This window comes from Varroa jacobsoni, unplaced genomic scaffold (assembly GCF_002532875.2).
Source record: "Varroa jacobsoni isolate VJ856 unplaced genomic scaffold, vjacob_1.0 scaffold_159, whole genome shotgun sequence".
Taxonomy (NCBI): Eukaryota; Metazoa; Arthropoda; class Arachnida; order Mesostigmata; family Varroidae; genus Varroa; species Varroa jacobsoni.
The window spans coordinates 320159-338504 of NW_019213061.1; the positions used below are offsets into that span (position 1 = coordinate 320159).

The 18346-nt window shown below is 39.3% G+C and overlaps 1 protein-coding gene across 4 annotated transcripts in view; it reads right to left on the reverse strand.

Annotated features, from left to right (window-relative positions):
• Nucleotides 1-1808: 1808 nt before the first annotated feature.
• The window catches only part of LOC111270553 (phospholipase A2), a 37912-nt gene continuing 21374 nt past the window's right edge, over nt 1809-18346 (reverse strand). Inside the window, exons 2-7 of one of the 4 annotated variants that reach the window (XM_086972490.1) lie at nt 16973-17214; nt 5353-5525; nt 3868-4065; nt 3405-3564; nt 2826-2975; nt 1809-2070 (exon numbers count right to left, since the gene is read on the reverse strand). In XM_086972490.1, coding sequence (XP_086828616.1) covers nt 1908-2070; nt 2826-2975; nt 3405-3564; nt 3868-4065; nt 5353-5525; nt 16973-17043 — 915 coding nt within the window. In that variant the 5' untranslated portion in view covers nt 17044-17214 and the 3' untranslated portion in view covers nt 1809-1907. Of the gene's footprint in view, nt 2071-2825; nt 2976-3404; nt 3565-3867; nt 4066-5352; nt 5526-13670; nt 14013-16972; nt 17215-18346 lie in introns of those variants that run through there. The other 3 variants (XM_022850828.2, XM_086972493.1, XM_086972496.1) reach the window with 3 other exon arrangements.

Consider the following 18346-nt stretch of genomic DNA (forward strand, 5'->3'; position numbering starts at 1 on the left):
TGAGTGTATAGAAGTAGGTACTTCATTGCACGGCGTCCGGCTTCTCTGTGTGGACGCCAAGCGACAACACCAACTACAACAAGTCTCGCTTGTCAACAGTTGGAAAAGCTTTCCTGCTAGCTGAAGGAAGAAGACAGCTCCGCGGCACAATACTCCAGCAGACAAAAATGAAAGGCGGCTCAGGCGAAACTTTGGGGGTCTAGTGGTGGACGGCTAAAAGATCGCCGTTGTCAAACAAAGTTGTCCGGTTGTGTGACCGCAGACAGACAGACGGACTGACTGACAACCCACTCTCATTGGTCGATATATTTAGATCAGTACATGAAATAAAGCTGATGTAGCTAGAAATCGTAGCCGCTTTGCTGGCAGCTGGCGTCAAAGCGTCCATCGCCACCGTCGCCGGCAGCAGCGTTGACTCTGATAAAGTTCTTATTGCAACAGCTCTCTCGCCCAAAACTATCACTATCTTAGTTGTTGTTTGGGACTGTAAATGGTGGCCGAACCGAAGTTAGCTGGCGGTACTCCGATACGACGGACATAGCGTCTATCGATGTCTGATGTGAGTGCGGCAGTGTGCGTAGGTCTGTGTACGTAAATGGAATAGGCGCGTTGTAGAGTAGATAAGAGTATCGCTTTGTCAACAAAGTTTCATCGTGCATATAAGCGTACAGTTCGAGTAACGATGATTAGGGCAGTGTCTGGAATATTTAGCCCTGACCATCTCCTATTACGCAGTATTATGGTTTACTTAAGGATACGCGTTTCCACACCGATGGAATTTTTGTGTCCCGAATTAGATCATTGTGAATAGTAATAGGTGATCCAATACACTTCAACACGTATAATTTGTTAGAAAATATGACTAGCTACTTGTAGATATTTATAAGCGTTACACCGATACTTACGTTTCACGAAACAGAAAAAGGACAACCTTCCTAACATTACAAGATTTTAATTTCTCATTATTATATCTGTGCACGACGACAGAGGAATTGATCACACTATGACAACGTTTCTTTTTGTTCCGATTACTGAATAAATTGCCGTTGATCCTTGAAACACGTTAAGATAACATCTCTGCGACTTGTTTTATTTTTATGAGGTTTACTGATTAAGCGTTTTCATTGCGGTAATCCTACTATTCGTTTAGATATTTTATTAGCACACGTGCCATTAGCGTTCCGGCGTTTCTTTAAGTTCGAAAACGGTTGCGGTACAAACATGGATTTAAGACGTCACAGTTAAAACCAGTCCAGGAGTTTAGCTTAATATAAACACTAAGTTTAGGTTCATGGATTCGAGTCGGCTACAAATCTGAAACCGGGTCAATTCTTGCAGAACAGTTACAACAATATATTTCTCGCGTTCGGATAGGTTTACGGAGGTTGTAAGCAGTACCGCAGCTCCTCACAATTTCATTGCTTTCGTTAAAATCAACGAGCAGATTCTGGTTCGTTATAACGAACACGGAAAAAAAAAGAATAGTCAGCATTTCAAATCCCTGACCTGTTGATTTTTTCAAATCCAGGGCCTAGATCATCACGCTTTCTCTACTCCAAGGCTCAATGCTAATAACCCTTCTGACTGTATCAGAAATACTAGCTTCACTTAACGGCAAATTGGTTTCCATTAAATGCTCAAAAATTGTCCTAATCATGCGAAGATGCCAAAGTTCTGAAGAAGAGGTTCGAAAATGTATCTGCTCAGAGCCACTTCAGGGTGTGATGTAATATACTACCTCAGTAATAATCCACGAAATAGTAGTTACCTTATGATGCACCTCATTTGTTCTGAAGACTGCATTAAGATGTGATAATAAAAAGCTCGCTGTTTATTCACTAGCACAAAGCTTATAGATTCCTTTCAAGTATTAGGATTTGCAAAGCACATCTTATCTTCACAATTATTTAGAGTAACTTCATTACGTTGTCAACTCCTGGTACTGTGAAGAGGAAGTTATTGATCATCTTTGTCGGTATCGATGCATTTGGTTGATATTTAACCGGGTCAAATATTTGATACTTCTCTTCGGAGGACTCATCGTACGTATATTTCTGACATGGAGAGAATCTGTAAGAGATCGAAACGATATAGTAACAACGTTTAGGATGATGAGTATAAGCGATTATTGGGGCTTTCGAAAATAAATTGCTTTACACCAAAGTACTGTTACCGTTGCCCACGTCTGATGCTCGAGGATAACGCACTAGTGCTAAAAGGAAGTACTTTTCTTAGTCTCTAATTCCTTATCACATCTGATAGCCTTTATATGTATTGGCAAATACGGGGCGTCGGTCAGATTTTTCATGAAAGAGATCATCATAACAAAAATAGAATCAAGGGATTCGTTTTCACAATCCTGACTTACGGACCAAATACAGTATCGGTGGTGATTCGATGTTTTGTAATATTTACTTGAACAGCCCAGCTCTCATTTAGATTATTAGTACTTCATTTAGAAAGATAAGGCTCTCTAAAGCCCTTTTGTATACTATAGAAAAACATCCGCGCCTCAAGCTCAAAAACGAACTTTGATAGACGCCCGTATAACAATCTGATCAGACATAGGGACTATGTGCGAGAGGCGAAAATAGGTGTTCTTAATAATGCAGCTCTAAGACATTTCATCGCAACGTACCACTCGTCTCAGTTAAGTGCCTGGTGCTGATAAAAGGACACTAGCCGTGACTACAGCCAGATAGACAAGCCGACAAATGAAGTATTGTGATTTAGAGTGGCTGGCTTGCACTTTTGTTCAGCTTAACAAAAAGTAGATATTATAAGTAGGTATTACCATGTGATGGAGCATAACTTCGTAAACTTACGGCAACTTCTTAGCACAGCGGGCCTGCTTCCGTTTAGAGAAGCATTTAGTCTTAAGAATATTGAAGTACATGGTTCCGATTGCACTGGCATGCGCACTCTCGCTGTCCTTTAAACAGCTGTAGAATTTGTTGTCGTCAGCGCAATTGGTTCTGAAAAAGGCCCCCCATAATGAGAACTGAATGCTTTGCCTCTAATACACAAATAAAACAGCCAAAAATAATGATCGATCAATTTTCATAAGTTAGACAATGGAACTCTGATAGGTCGTCTCGACAGCCATATCAACTTAGGCTTGTCAAAGTCATCGCTTCATCATTATCAGCGTAATCGGCTTGAGAGTTTTTGTACAATGAAAAAGGCAAATACCGACCTCGGTTATTAGCATTGTAAGATTACGTTCAATGCAGAGGTTTCTTAACTTACCTAAGTTAATCTTCGTTAATAACTTGACATATATGCTTGGTTTATCGTAAGCAGAGAGGATCTTTCATCGTTCTTCAACGTTTTTGGAAATTTTCTAATCCGTAAGTGAGGTAAGGCGATCAATCTATCAGTCGTCAATAACAACACACGCTTACATCGTATAGAATAGCGGATTTTCGAGACCATGACGGGATTCTCCACGGGGAATCGAGTCGAGGGCGTGGTCGTGATCACGGCAGCATTTGTCGCTTTCTTTCATTAATCCGAGGTCCGAGTAATTTCGGGCAACGTCTCCAGGCCCGCACCATTTTGTCCCTGTTTCGTTCATCAACACACATGCAATGTTATCGAGTATAGCCCTGCTAACGTATACCTGTACAGACGCTTAAGCTGTCCGACGTACATAAGTGAGCCCGTATAGTGGGTAGTCCAAAAAAAATACACATACATACATACATACATACATAATTGAATTAAGTTGGGACACTGAGACAAGTAAGCTATCTAGAAAATATTATAGATATAATAAATTTAGCTTTATATATGGTCGCTTACATCACTCCATACAGTTCATATGTGTGTTAATCTATAATAAAAAATTAAATAACCCCAGCTCACCCGGGAAAATGAACAAATAGCTGGCAATGTTCTTGGCACCATCCGTGATACCGTCGATAATTTTTTTAAAGCCAGGTACTGATGATTCAGTTGCATTTGGTGGTGTGCTAAGGCAGCTATCGATCATTTGGTCAATTTCGTCGGTAGTTACATTGATAGGCGAGATGAAGGTCTTAGGAAGTACCCCAGAAAGCGCCTCTAATACACCAATAAAACAGCCGAAAACAATGATAGATTAATTTTCATAAGTTAACATTTATTGAAAAAGAATACGTTTGTTAATGATATAGGCAGAAAACATCCGGTACCTAGGAAAGCAGCCAGGCTTCTTAGGCAAGCCCTCTCTGAGATTTGGTACTCACACCTTAAGCACCTTAAAAGGCAATACTGTTTGGGCTACGATCAGAAAAGTAGCACACGAAAGCAAAAAAAAACCTCTGCATTAGGTAAATTTAGGAACAAAAATGTCCTGTTTGTACAGTGAGCGAACGTACCACGCAGAATCTTGATGGAATGAAAAAGTGGAAAGATCATAAATTAACAAATTTTATTTACTTGGCGATAGTATAACGAAGGAGATCAAGAAACGCGAAATAGAGACGGATAACAGAGTTTGTAACTAGGTTTTTTCTTTATTTAAGAGCCTAAAATGTAAATGTTGGCATGATAACACAATTCAACTGCTTGCCCTCAGTTACCAAAACAGAACTGAAAAAAGCAATACCCTTTCATAGAATCGGCCCCGTTAGCTCATCAAGATGAACTGAAAACAGAGGCATAGAGACAGCTGCCCAGCTGCGTAAATTCTGCATTACAAAAAAAAAGATAATAAAACTGCTTTCTATCATTTTTAAGACTTTTGGCCAATCAATACGATTAATACGCATAATGCTTATATAATCATGTCGGCGATAAGGCTTGATATCGGCTTGACATAACAGAAAATGAAAGTTAACAGTCCTAGGGCTACAAATAAACAAGTATCTTAAATGTATTTGTTTTGCTACCCTACATCATATCATGGCTGCTGTTCCATACAACTTTTGTAGCGTTCGGCTTAACATTAACAAATGGGGCTATTTTTCTTTACTTCACGCGTATAAAAATCATTTTGATATAAATAATGTTACGCTATCTGATACAAGACTTGTACTGTATAAATTACTTACAACTTCAAACGGATACACGACAAAAAGAGGCAAATTATTTTGTTAGAAAAAAAAAACGAAAGTTATATTTCATGATATTAAACTATTAAGTTTATATGTTGCATTTTGATGTCAACCAGTCAATTATAGCCATTGAAATAACAACAATAAACTACTATTTTATATGGAGAGGTTGAACTTTGAAGTTACGGATGATGATCATTTTTCTATATGACAACTTATAAGCTAGCTGTCGTTACGTTTCTTACTCGATTGCCTTTTATAGACACTTACAGATCGGATAAGTTGTGTTTTTTTAGTTGAGTATCGTACTCACCGTTAATATTCGTGTCGGTATCTCCTATAAGACCCGCTATGAGCTCTCGGTCACCAACGTAAGTGCAATGTAGCACTTGGCCGTTAAACTTTGCCGTCACTTCACGATAAAGTTTGTGTGTATTATTTCCATAATAATAATCTGTATAGTACTTCGTTTCGAAGGGCGTAAGTCTGCGGCAGAGCAGAAATTAGACAAATACAAATCGATATAGAATGTTAGAGTTTCGTCGGACGTACATGACTGTACACTTTTTCTTTTTTTTTTTTTTACTTTGTTTCTTTTATCAAATTGCCCACACAGCCTGGCAAAATCTTCCTGTATAAAACGCGGTCATATTGTTACCTGGTATTATTATTATTATGCAGCTGTCTCAAATCATTATTTCTGTTATGTATATAACAGCAGAGATGCGATAAGAACTCGATTTAAGTGAGCAATTTCTTGGATTGTCACTTTACAAATTGAAATCCTATTGATTATAAAAGATCGTACTCTAACGGTTTCTTAATTCGGAAAGGGTGGTCCTGGTAAGAATTAGGCATTTAGTGAAGGCTTAGTGAAGACTCTCCTTACTTGTATTGCTCGAAGCGGGATATTTAAGCATTGTATTAAATAAATATTATTATTTATGTCATACTAACAAAAGGCTGCGAGATAACAAGAGCTTGATTTTTCTCTAGTTTCTATTCATATTACAGAAACACAGCGTACGAATATCCGAAAACAAATTCTAGAACAGTTACCTGGTCGGAAATAGTTTCACAATGATGACTGAGTGCACTAGCACAAATCTTTATTAAAAGCTTCATACATTGAAGATTTGATTTAAATATAACATCAATAACATAAACTCCTTTAGCATTTATCACGCCAGTTATATGCTTCACACAGTGTTCAATGAGTGATCTTTTCGCATATAACTTTAACCGTGGTTGCACGAGTGTTTTCTTTAAGTTCGTCCACTGTCCGTGTATTATCGCAGACCGAAAATTCCCGGCCTGCCCACGAAAAAGGTTTATATCCCAAAAAGCCCACTGCCCGATGCGGTGCTGTTCGCTACTAAAAGATGATTCCAGGTTTTCCCGTTGTTATCGTAGAAAAAAGTTCACAAGACATGTGGTGTCAGTAAAATGGTCCACCCCCTTCACTAAATTAGTAAAGTAACTATGTCATCGAAGGGTTAGTTCAGTAAGCCGCTGATCTCTACGAAAATGATGTCGAACGGTCCCTAAATCGTGTTCCCCTATTTTTCTACGGGGGTGTCTATAAAGTAAGCTCTAGTACGACAATCCGCTGACGGTGAAGACGCTGACGAAAAATATTCGTGCCATTCTTTCAATGTAGAGGTAGATATGTGTGACAAAAAGGCCAAAAATAGAACGAGGCAAATAGCTGCTATGCCAACTAATAGATAGATGATTTTGTACATAAGCATAATGCTCCAGACTAGATTGCCATTCCCTATCCATATTTCGACCCGTCATTTAGAAACAAAGCCAGGACATCGCTGATTCGATTTTGCCATCAATAGACACACAGCTCGTATTAATAAGGCGAAACAAGTAAATAAAGATAATTTTTGTGCACGAAACTTAGAACAAAGCTTTAACTAAAACGACGCTGTTTTTACCACTTTCTTTTCTTTATTTTACGGTGCAATTACTATGTCAAATGAGACAATGGAAAAGTCAAGATTATTTGCTTTAAACTGATATGAGCTTCTGTAGCTGAAAAACGTGAACCTATGAAAAGGTAGCGGGCAACACTGTTATCCACACATTTGTCAACGAGAGGTATTTTTGCATGCGAAAAGTTCAATTTGTCTTAGGTTTTTTTTCATAGAGGAAACGTTTTTATGATGCTCAAGTATATTATTACGATGTTATTCGACACATTCCGCGCGGTGGCATCCTGCGTGTGGCGTCCTGCAATCCCACTCTGAATAAAATGCCCTCTTTGTCGCAGCAGCTATAGCAAAGAGGCACAGTGTACCTTTTTCCATCCTAGGGTGTAGGAGACAGTAAACGCTATAGAGAAAATACAGCTTTAAACCGCAAACCGTGAAATTAATTCCTCGCTGTAATGTAGCCAGTGCAATGAAGCTTGGCATATGTGATAATTGTATCTAAAAATGTACTAGTATGATAATCAAAACAATCATACACGAACTAGCCTTCCAAAAAGTGTTATTTTTTTTACCCATGAACTTTTTGACTTAATTTAAGACCTGACCTGACCTGATATTAAAAATATTTCATCGGGTATGTGATGCCTCATCAAAGTTTGCGGATTAAAATGAATCAGGAGCAGGTAATAATACCGCTTTCCTATATACATCAATGCGAAAATGGATTGTCTTTTCTGTTATTACCATTATATTATTATGCTACTATAAATTATTATTAAATTCTTATGCCCTACTAGTCACTGAAGCCAAAGGCTATCTTTAACACAGGAATACTTTGTTTTCACAGATATATACATAGTTAGACCAAGAAAATATAAAGTCAAGTTCCCAGGTCTGTAGTTTCGAGGTAGGAAGTGCAAATTCCTGTTGTTGTTTCAAGAGACCAGTAAGTGGACTTGCCGATTATAAAGCTAAAAGCTGCTAGTGGGAGCTATCCATAGCTCACGACCAATATAAAGTACGTACGGCTCACGAGCTTGACAGGAAGCAGTCCCTATAGAGGTCCCTATAGGTGGTGATTCCATACTGAGCCACAGCAGCGTCAGCCAGATGCTAAAACTTGGATCGAATATTGTTCATCTGAACTAGGAAAGCGTGAGGGGAGCGGGGGACAATCGCTACATAAACGATACTACATCACACATGAAAACATTTCGAATTACTCCCATATGAAGATATATGTAACCCCACGTCCAAAGATTATTCGCATTATATACGTGTGGTTCGTTTGTAGGTCCATAGCATCGTGCGGATAAGATTAGTTCTTGAGGCCCTTTAAGATCGAAAAAACTTAAAGGCATAGCTTTGTCGATACGTGCCCGTTGAGTTCCTACGATGAAAGATGTAATAACAAGTACGTCCGCATCGAATGATAGATGCAATATTACGGCAGATATGTCTGCTTCTCTCTCTCTCCCCGCAAGCAATGAAATGCGTTAATATATTAACGAACGAAACACAATATCGATTAGCCGACCTCACAAATTGTTTTATTGTCCATATTAACTGATTCGGCAGCTCATGAGAATGATCGAAACCGTCATTTGTGTACTATTCGGTAAGGTAGTCACGATTCGACTGGTCGGCTTATGGCATTTTCCTAAAGCGACTTGTTGTTTCGCTTATTGTTATGGCGGGATAGAGAAACTATAGTAGTGGCGGAGAAAGTCAAAAAGAATAGAAGTGCATCTTAACCCCCAGTGTTCCAGCCCAATCCGTCAATTTTGTTTTTCGTGTTTCATTGCCACCTGCTCTTTGGCTATAGGATACATACAAAAAGCAATCGAAAACGGGTTATTTAGAGTTGAAGACATAACGGTTGTCCATGTAGATTCTGTGGCGGCTGGATACTAGTTGGTACAACATAGTTTATTAAGAACATTTGTTCCGAAAAGTAGGGAGATTTCACATCACAGGGATGGTTTACTGACTGTTCAAGATGGTAGATGGACATTCGAAAGACAGTCCACGTATGTGGCCTAGATACTTTAGCATGTCTATTGAACATTTTGATTCTGTAAGATGTATTAGCACGTGGCTAGATAGATAGGGCTTACGTGATCCCGTAGCGTGAACGTAACCATAGAGTGCATAAAAAATAGGAATACATTGTCAAAACGTTGTCGACATAATCGTTGATTAAACGAAGAACAGTATCCGATGTTTACTTACGAAAACGAACGCGAATGAGAAGATAATGACTGAAGATCTTACATTTGTCACTCATTACACCACATCTTCTATTACATTAGCCCATATCGGTATCCATTAGCTTTCGATGGCCATCAGATGTATTATCTACACGGAAGTTTAAACACCAAATAAGCTTTACGTATTTCTTTAGTGCTCCTACGTATCGATATTAGGTAGCGGTTAGTGAGCTCGAAATTGGAATCCCATAAATACAATACTATGTACAAACAGACTAGGCGTCTTCCAAGGAATTTAATCTATTATAGGGCGAACCTATTTATTATTAAAGATAAAGTGACTTTCAGCAAATCGCTTTATAAATTATTGCGCGCCATTTATAAGCCTCGGTGACGATAAGGTTTCGTGCACAAAAAAATAGAGCCACGTGTCTTTACGCGGAATCTGTTCATCTTTTTTCTTTTTCACTCAGTCTTTCGTTAATGTCTTCGTAGTAAGCTGTCACAGGTAGCGGAAAAGATGTTCAACGAAGTGACGAGAACTAGTCGGTGAACAGTTTCAGGCACACTTAAGCGTCAGGCTACACCTCGTTGGATCAGTATAGCCGCGGTGCCATGCCATTGAAATCAATCAAATTCTGCAAGAGTAGGCAGCTTAGCTCAATCATTCTATACTCCAAGGACATTAGTAAACTGATATGATTGATGGAAGGGGTTGAGGTAACCCAATAATTTACGTAGTAACAGCTGTCATCGCTAGTTATGGCTACATCCAAAAAAAAACACTGTTTATCGGAGCGGAGTTGAAGTCGTTAAGAATAGTATCGGAATATGTCGTATAATATAAAATAGTACCACGGCAACTCTATTAAAAAACGAACGTATTTTAAAAGGTCAAAGTCAACGAGGCTCAAAAGCGGCCTTAGGTATATTGATGGGCTTCCCCGATAGCTTAAAAAGAAACGTGTGTGCCCGCTAACCTTAGGCACACGCTGAGCTCTAGGTTCGAACTGGCCATAAACAGATTTCGTTTCGAACTAGGAGCTAGCCGTCTGATGGAACTATGCATAACGGTGAAACCGGATGTAAATTTCTAAATATAGAGGTATATTGACGAGAGGCTCTAGAACCTTTTGTTCTTAAAATTCTATATAAGCAGTGTGCACAGAGAACTGGGCAACGAAGGATATACGAATTTGTGCGGAAATAGATAATTTACACGTCTGGAGTATATATGAGAATCATTATTAAGAGAAAGTACCGAGTAATACCTACAGGTCTACTTTTTAACGCATTTCCTGCCAACTAGCGGATACGAGTAGTAGAAATGCAGTTTGCTACGTGTTATTATTGGCGAACAATTTGCTCGGGCGCTACGTATAAAAAAACAAGGTCGGGACATAAATGAGGCAAATTCTAAAACGAAAAGTAACATAATAATAGCCACGTATACCGATGATTTGATGACACGTGTACGTGTATATGGCGTGTGTAATGTGCGAAGAAAACACGTAGTCTTCATCAGTTCTTCTGTCCGGGTTCGTCCATTACGTATTCGGTATTTTATGTTACGCATTTGCCGGTTACTGCTTGGTTCGGGTGGGACGTATTTATTATGTACGAATAAAAGTCAACGTGCAATAGCCAAGTATGGGCTTCATAGCAAAGCAGGATTTGGGTCATTGTGGCCCCCGCCAGTTCTCCGAACAGGCCGGTGCCATCGATCTCTATCAATGCAATGTAGATTAGGTAAGTTTGAAAAAATAATTTTACAACAACAGTCACATGAGCCGACAAGAACTCTTGGCTCTTGGGACAGATCTAGGGACGAACTGTGTGTGGGTGTGTGTGTGTGTGTGAATAACGGTGGTAATCAAAGTACACATCACTATGTCACATTAAGATGTTTATATGGGTAGTAAATAACGCTTTTATGGGATAGACATAAAGAGAAGTCCCAATGTAATAGTACTCGGTGGTTGCAGACATCGAATAAAGGTCTATGCTTTGCATACTTTAATGACCTCTTGGCCAGTTTACTTAACGAATATATTAGACCAGCAAAAATTCAATTGATAAAAAAAAGCGTTATAGATTACTATTTTGTTTGCTTTTTGACCCCGCTAATCCTCTTCTTCCTAGCAAACGTTTTTTAGAGCTGTGTGAGGTAACAGGTGAGCAACTATGGGTAAAAACTTGTTATTGGATAGTAATTTCTACTAGTAAAAGCTAGAGAGTAGAGCGTTTTACTAACGGGTAGAGATACCCTCGCAACAGCGTAAACTTTGGACTACAAATAATATACACACGAGAATTCTAACACAGTATTTATATGGTACGCCTACGGATACTATTATTTTAATGCGATGTATGTGGCAATTATTTTTAGGGTGGGGGCCAAATGAAACAACACATGTTGAGCGAAATAACCGCATTTTGCGACGCAATTTTTAAAAGCTACCTAGGCCTATCGGTCAGGTTAAGGTTCTTTCTAGCCAGAGTAATCATTTTTAGCTGTTACGAGACGAGGGAATCGATAAAACATGGTACGTGGCAACACAAATCCATCAGAGGAGTCGAAATGCCACAAAGCGTATTTACGTATCGCCAGTAGCTAGAGCAATGCATCTCCTCGTGTCAAGGTCAGTTTCAACGGCTATACTTCGGCATGTAGCATAAGTTATGTTTAACAAGAGGACATATTTGTCTCAATCAACTGATAGTGTCATGAAGTTGGATATCATTCCAGAGCCATTGGGATATATATATATATATATGCAGATATTTAAATAAATAATCTGGCATATACAGCTGTTAATCTATTTAGTCCTGCGGTCGGTTTACCTTTTTGCTTCTATGCTAGTGCTAGAGGAAGCCGCGCTAACAGCTTCCCATATAGCCATGCGTTATCAGAGTTCGGTTGCATGCTACCAGCCACTACGACGGGCAGCGTCATTAGTGATACTATAATCGCTCAAAGCTACTATGCAATAGACTCTGTTTTAAAGGAGAATCAAAGAACTTCAAACATTTGTCTTTTAAACAATCTTGCATGAGATAAGTGTGTCAGTTTTGTTTTGATGAAAACGTCGCTGCCTCGGAATGTGTATATCAACTTTAAACATTATAACAATGAACTTGTATCAAATACAACTGAAATAACTACAGGGCGTAAGTACCAATCTACTTCCAGGACGGCCAGGGAGACTTAATCGAATGATTTTAACTGGCCTAGATGTGGACGAAATGATGAACAAAATCGAAATTGCCAGTGATATAATTTTTACAATCTGTAACGAACTAGCTGAACGAAATGGAAAAACATCTAGTTACTCCTCTATCACAAAATACGTCAGTATTCAGTATTCAGTGTGAGTGGAACGTAATCAAAAAGTTCCACGGATTTCTTTATGCCAACCCGTCTAGTCACAGGACCTAATTTCGAGACAATTTGAAAGATAGATAAAAGACTTCAATGCTTAAAAACCGAACACGCCGCTCGCCGTGACTTCAATTCAAATTTCGAAAATGCTTGAAAAGTTAAAAAAACGTAGCGTGCATGTATAATATTTGCGTAAGCTAATTTTATTCGAGCATCAAAATCTTGGATAATTAAAAAGTGTTGATCGATTGTTCAGCTATTTGTCTTTTGTACATGAGGGATATAAGGAAATGTTTGCCCGAGAAAAACGGAGGTAGCTGCGCCTTCTTTGAAGGTCAGCATTGATATAAATTGAACTCTCAATCGTCGACCCGTGGGCAACAATCGATACACCCCGGGCCAATTTGACGAGAACAACTTCTACTTGCAGGACAGGTTAATGACCGTGCTCTAGTAGATTGGGCAAACCCTAATCTACATGCCCCTCGGCACGAAATCCTTAGGAGCAGTTAGAAGCAATACTAGTACTTTGCGACTTTTCCTAGAGTCAGCTGGTTTAACTGAACTGTACGCCTTTCTTCCTCAACCCAATAGATCAAACCTAGTAAACCTAGGCTACTTGATTTAAAATAACCTATGCAACATTAGCTCCTTCCTGTTTGTTTTTTTATCTTCTCATGTATCCTACTTTTCATTTAAAACAATGAAAAACAGAAACCTACAACTAATCTATACCAAAGCATAGATTTCGTTTAGCTAGTGCTTGTTTACTTAGAAGATTGCATCACGCCATATGGCTAACGAATCAAAGGTCCATTTAACCTAAGAAAAGTAAAACACCCGGCAACAGTCGACACGACCCGAAGCCTTGAGCCTATGAACAATTCTAATGATCGGCGTTGGTCTATCGTCAAAAAATAAAACGCATCAGATAAATTCGAAAGAAGAACAAAATGAATATAGGACAACGTTACGATCACACACAGACACACACACGACTATCGTTCTTAATCCCTTTCGGTTTATACACGCACAAGTTCAATTTCTCATTCAATTACATTGCGTTATTTATAGAGATGTAAAAGGCAATACTCACATGTCATCGTTGTTCGTGATACGTTTAATAGAATTTTTCATAATTTTCGAAGGTAATAGATCCGATACGCCAATCTGCTCGGACGGACCCATTACCAATAAAGGTAAGAGCATTATAGGCAGAAGGCTACGCATCATGTGAGCCCAGAATGAAACGAGCAACCTTTTGTGTTCTCTTGAACTTAAACACGTTAGCACGATGCAGATGTCTCTCTAAGCACAATATTACCTCCGCTTACTCGAAAATCCGTTGGAGATAGTAAATATTTTGTTTGCGCAAGTGCTCTCCTCGTACGCTGACTATTGTATGGCAGAGTTGGCGTTTATTCACGGCTGCCTATAAGAGCACCCACTAGAACACTCTTAAGAACGCCGTGTATAAGGAGAGGAGGTAAGTTATATTCACTCCGCATAATGGAGGAAAGCGACCATAAAAAATACTGAGCTAAATGCCAAAGAAAGCCTAGTATTTTTATCGGGACGACAGAGATAAGAGAGAGAAAGTTTATATCTATATGTATATACAGAGGAATATACCTATGTACTAGCAGATAAAATACAACACTTAAAACATGAGATTTAGTATGGGAATCGGTTATGATACGCGCGATAGCGCCATTGATTCGTAAGCACACAAATACCGCCATGCCGCCGTATAAAAAGGTCTCACTTAGGGTTTCCGTTCGCTAAATGCCTTCCTGTAGTCTCCGGGCCGGGGGTTGAAAACCTAAACAGGTACATATACGCACGCCGGCCGTGATTTTATATTAATTACATATAATATTATCAAAAAATTGATATCGAAATGCCCATCGTCTGTTCGAGACATATTTAAGATCTAGAATTGCTATAACGTATTTCGCGATATAGGCTTTTTGATTTGTTTGCCCGAAATAGAGTTTGAGGACTCACTTTAGATATTCCTTAAAAACAGTTGTGAAGCTGCAGACAGACGCATTGCCAGGAATAGTTCACTCAGCTTGGTGTATTCTCTCTTCATAATAGATTGTTTTTGCTATAGACTTAATGAATAAGCCCACTGCGTGAAAATACCTTGCCGACCATGGCTCAAATAGGCAACTATTATTTACTTTGGCTGAAATTTTTGACCTTTGAACTGGCAGACCCAGCCTGTTTTTCACAAAAAAATGTCCGTGCCGTGTGTTGTCTGTATTGATACGTCAAATCATTTTATCGTAAGCAGATCCGGTGCATTTTTGGATGCTAACAGACAAACAACCCCAACCAATGGACTAGCGTACAGACTAATAGCAGCCCCATTGAGCCAGCGAATGATTACGTGGGGATCGTGAAGAGGATATTGTTCGCCAACGAAACAACGAGATAATTTCTCCCTGGTACTAACACCTGTGGATACCGATCGTACTGATTACCTCCAACGTAACCAGCGTCGTCGTATACGACAACAAAAAAAATTGCTTTTTAGCGAGAATGAAAAATAAATACCTATTTGCAAATTTTCAGCAACAAAAAAAAAGCGATTGGTTGACAATTTCTAATTGACTTGAGGCCTTTTCCGCTTCGGACCAAATGCACAGGACGGCATGCTTTGACCGTACATACAACCTATCGACTGGTGATTTGCTTACTATTGGCAGGCGAAAATAATGCCTGAGCCCTGCTGCTCTGCTTATAACAACCAAGTGGCACTAACCAAAGCATACCGTATAAATTCGTAGGAAGTCTATATCGCTTGTTTTTGTATTGAGTCGCTACAAAAACAGACGTTCGGATGGTCTTTTTTGTATATGCCGACAGCGATATTTGTGACGGACGTATTTACTGAGAGAGCAATGGCCACTCGCTTCGAAAGTTTTTCAGTTTCAGTATTAGCGAGTTCACAAAACCGTACTCACACATTTCTGTCCATATTTTTAAATGATACTAAATAAATTCAAGTTACAAGCCAGCCATAGGTCCTGTTTCAGGACACACTCAGCCATTCCGCAATACTCAAGTTTGTTCGCTCAAATAGCTGTGCTGTTGCTTCTGAACGACGTGTGGATCGCCACCTGACACGGTATCTATCCACCGCGTCTGTCCGCGGTTCCACTGTAGATGTTAGACCGCTTGCATAAATTTACTTGGTAACAGATACACTCCTCTGGGAGAAGCATGAGGAAACAAGGTCTACTTTGCCAGGCACGAAACTAATTATAAAAATAATTTTATTCAGAATAGTGGTATCGTCTGAATCGCAAGCAGGCAAATGCTAGTCCCTGCAGTTGACGGTTACGTCTGGATCAAAACCTTCGGCCTCATTGTCATCTAAGAGATTTTATTTGATGTTGATTACGTTTTATAGTTACTTGATGTTTAAGGTCTTTGTAAACAATTCGGGGCACGTAAATTTTAGTAGCCGAAGTAGGTGTCAAATCAAAAGGGCACTCTTACGCCTTTTTAATTAACTATTAACAATGGACGACTGGCTCCCAGTACGAAACAAGGTCTGTTTACGCCCATGTTCGAACCCAGACCACAGTGTGCCTCTAAAATTAGCGGACAAATACGTCACAGAGCTTATGGAATTTTAGCAGAGCGTCTTTTACCGCGTCCTTCTTGTTCTGGTGTATATAATCCTGGTTTTATCTCTTCGCCAGTGGCGCTTTAATCGAAATGTGTTCGTTCGTCGATTTTGATTATAAAGAAGCTTAATAATAACAGATCTGCGCCGATATGATACGAAAACGAACCTGCTGCCAACCCCAAGGTGTGTCTGGAGTTTGGTTTCAAAGGAACTTCCTTTTGAAGCTAAGCATAGCGGATGATTATATATACACCTGCATTTCAGCTCGTTTGTTTGCTATGAAACACAACTCAGATTGCAGAAGAAAAGCAAAGAAACTAACAAATATTAAAAGATGGACGGTAAATCAATACACAAAGTATACAAGGAATAATTTCGATGGTGTAATAAGCCATTTAGCAATTCAAAACCTCGGAAATCAGTTGAGCATTGAGTCGCTTTGAGTTCCAGCAGTTCTGAATCGAGTTGCTGCACAACAGCGTTGAACTAGAGCAGCTTATTATGTTAAGTAGCTGTTTATGATAGTTTGAATAAATCTTAAAAAGTTACTGAAGTTTTACGCGAAAATAAGTCCCGATGCCTCCATCCATTGCCATACGATCTTTCTGGAAAACCCTGGCACTGGCTTCTAAACTGCAATTCTAGCGACTGCTTACAAAAGATGCGCGGCAAGCTAGTAAAAAAAGATTTGATCTATGCTTCGAAACTCATACACTGTTCTTTGCTAACGATTCAGCGAACCTTACAGAACTTACCTTAAAATTTTTGATAATGACCATGACCACAGGCCTTTTGCCACGCACTGCCTGAGCTCGAAGTGGCCCATCGAGTCGCTGGCCTGTCAAGGCAAAGGTGCCTTAAATCACTGAAGGGCGAGCCGGGCTTCTGGAAATATCCGTCCTGCATTTGGCGTGGCCATTCACCCTCGTCTACCAAGTCTATTTGGACTTCCGAAAACTTCGCCAGTTTTCTTGCTATTTGGGCCGCGATTTATACTCTGTATTACACCAAAAAAAAAAAAAGAATAAAATGGTCTACACGTTTATATGACAATCCTATAGAGAGCGTTCGTCTCTATAGAGAGACATCTTCGTAGATGCTTAATAGGCTTTGAAAGCAATATGCATTTATTCGATTTTTTATTTACTTTTTAAAATTTTTCTCGATTCGAATATTTTCAAATTTAAAATTTTAGCGCGTAACGATTGTCAATTCGAAATATGTGCTTTTCTGCTTATTCAAGTCCTTGCTGCCTTATGCACGCAGATATTGTCGAACTTGCTCTGCATAGATTGTTTTTATACGTACGAAAACATCTATATATATGTAGCGTACATACAAGTGATTGGTTATTTTGGACAGGTGGGTTTTGGCCCACGCAACAGCTAATTATTCACATAGCTATAGTAGATATTTCTGAGTGCGCGATGATGTTGAGGTTTTCAGTAATAAATCTGTTCGCCAACTTGCGATATTCTTCTTACAGTCACTGTAGCCGTATGAACCATTAATTAATGTAATTAAATTGATAGATTCGACCTTTAGCATTTTCTTTTTGTACGACATTTCGTGGAAACATTCTCTTAAGCTAATTGCGGTTTGGCGACAAACCGTTCGTTATTACATTATGATGAAAAATTAAGTATTAGAACCGTTTGTCCATATCCAGCTAATGAATTGAAGCTACGCCGAGGGTCTTAACTAACCGACCTTTACGCTGTTCCTTGCGTATTCGTAGGGACTGATGCACGCAGCGCATATCATTGATGCTTTTGATCAATCAATCAATCAATCAATCAATCACAAATCTGCGGGTAGTACTTCATCTTGAATCTAGAAGTCAGTCGACGCCAACCAAACCTGGTCGATCATACCGTTCGTCTCCGGAGCACCTGTTTGGTCTTCGACGCTATGGGTTCCTCATTGTATTTCAACCCGCTCAATAGCATAAGTGCAGCATGGGTCCGTTCGCTATCGACTTTCAGTGGCAACGAATAGCTTGAATTAACGTCGCTCGCTCGTTCGTTCTCGTTAGTTTTCGTCACGCTTGCTATTTTTTTCCTTGATCACAGTAAGGGCGGTTCTCCGTAGGGCTAATTTTCCAGCTCAACTCACAGTTTGCCTTTTTC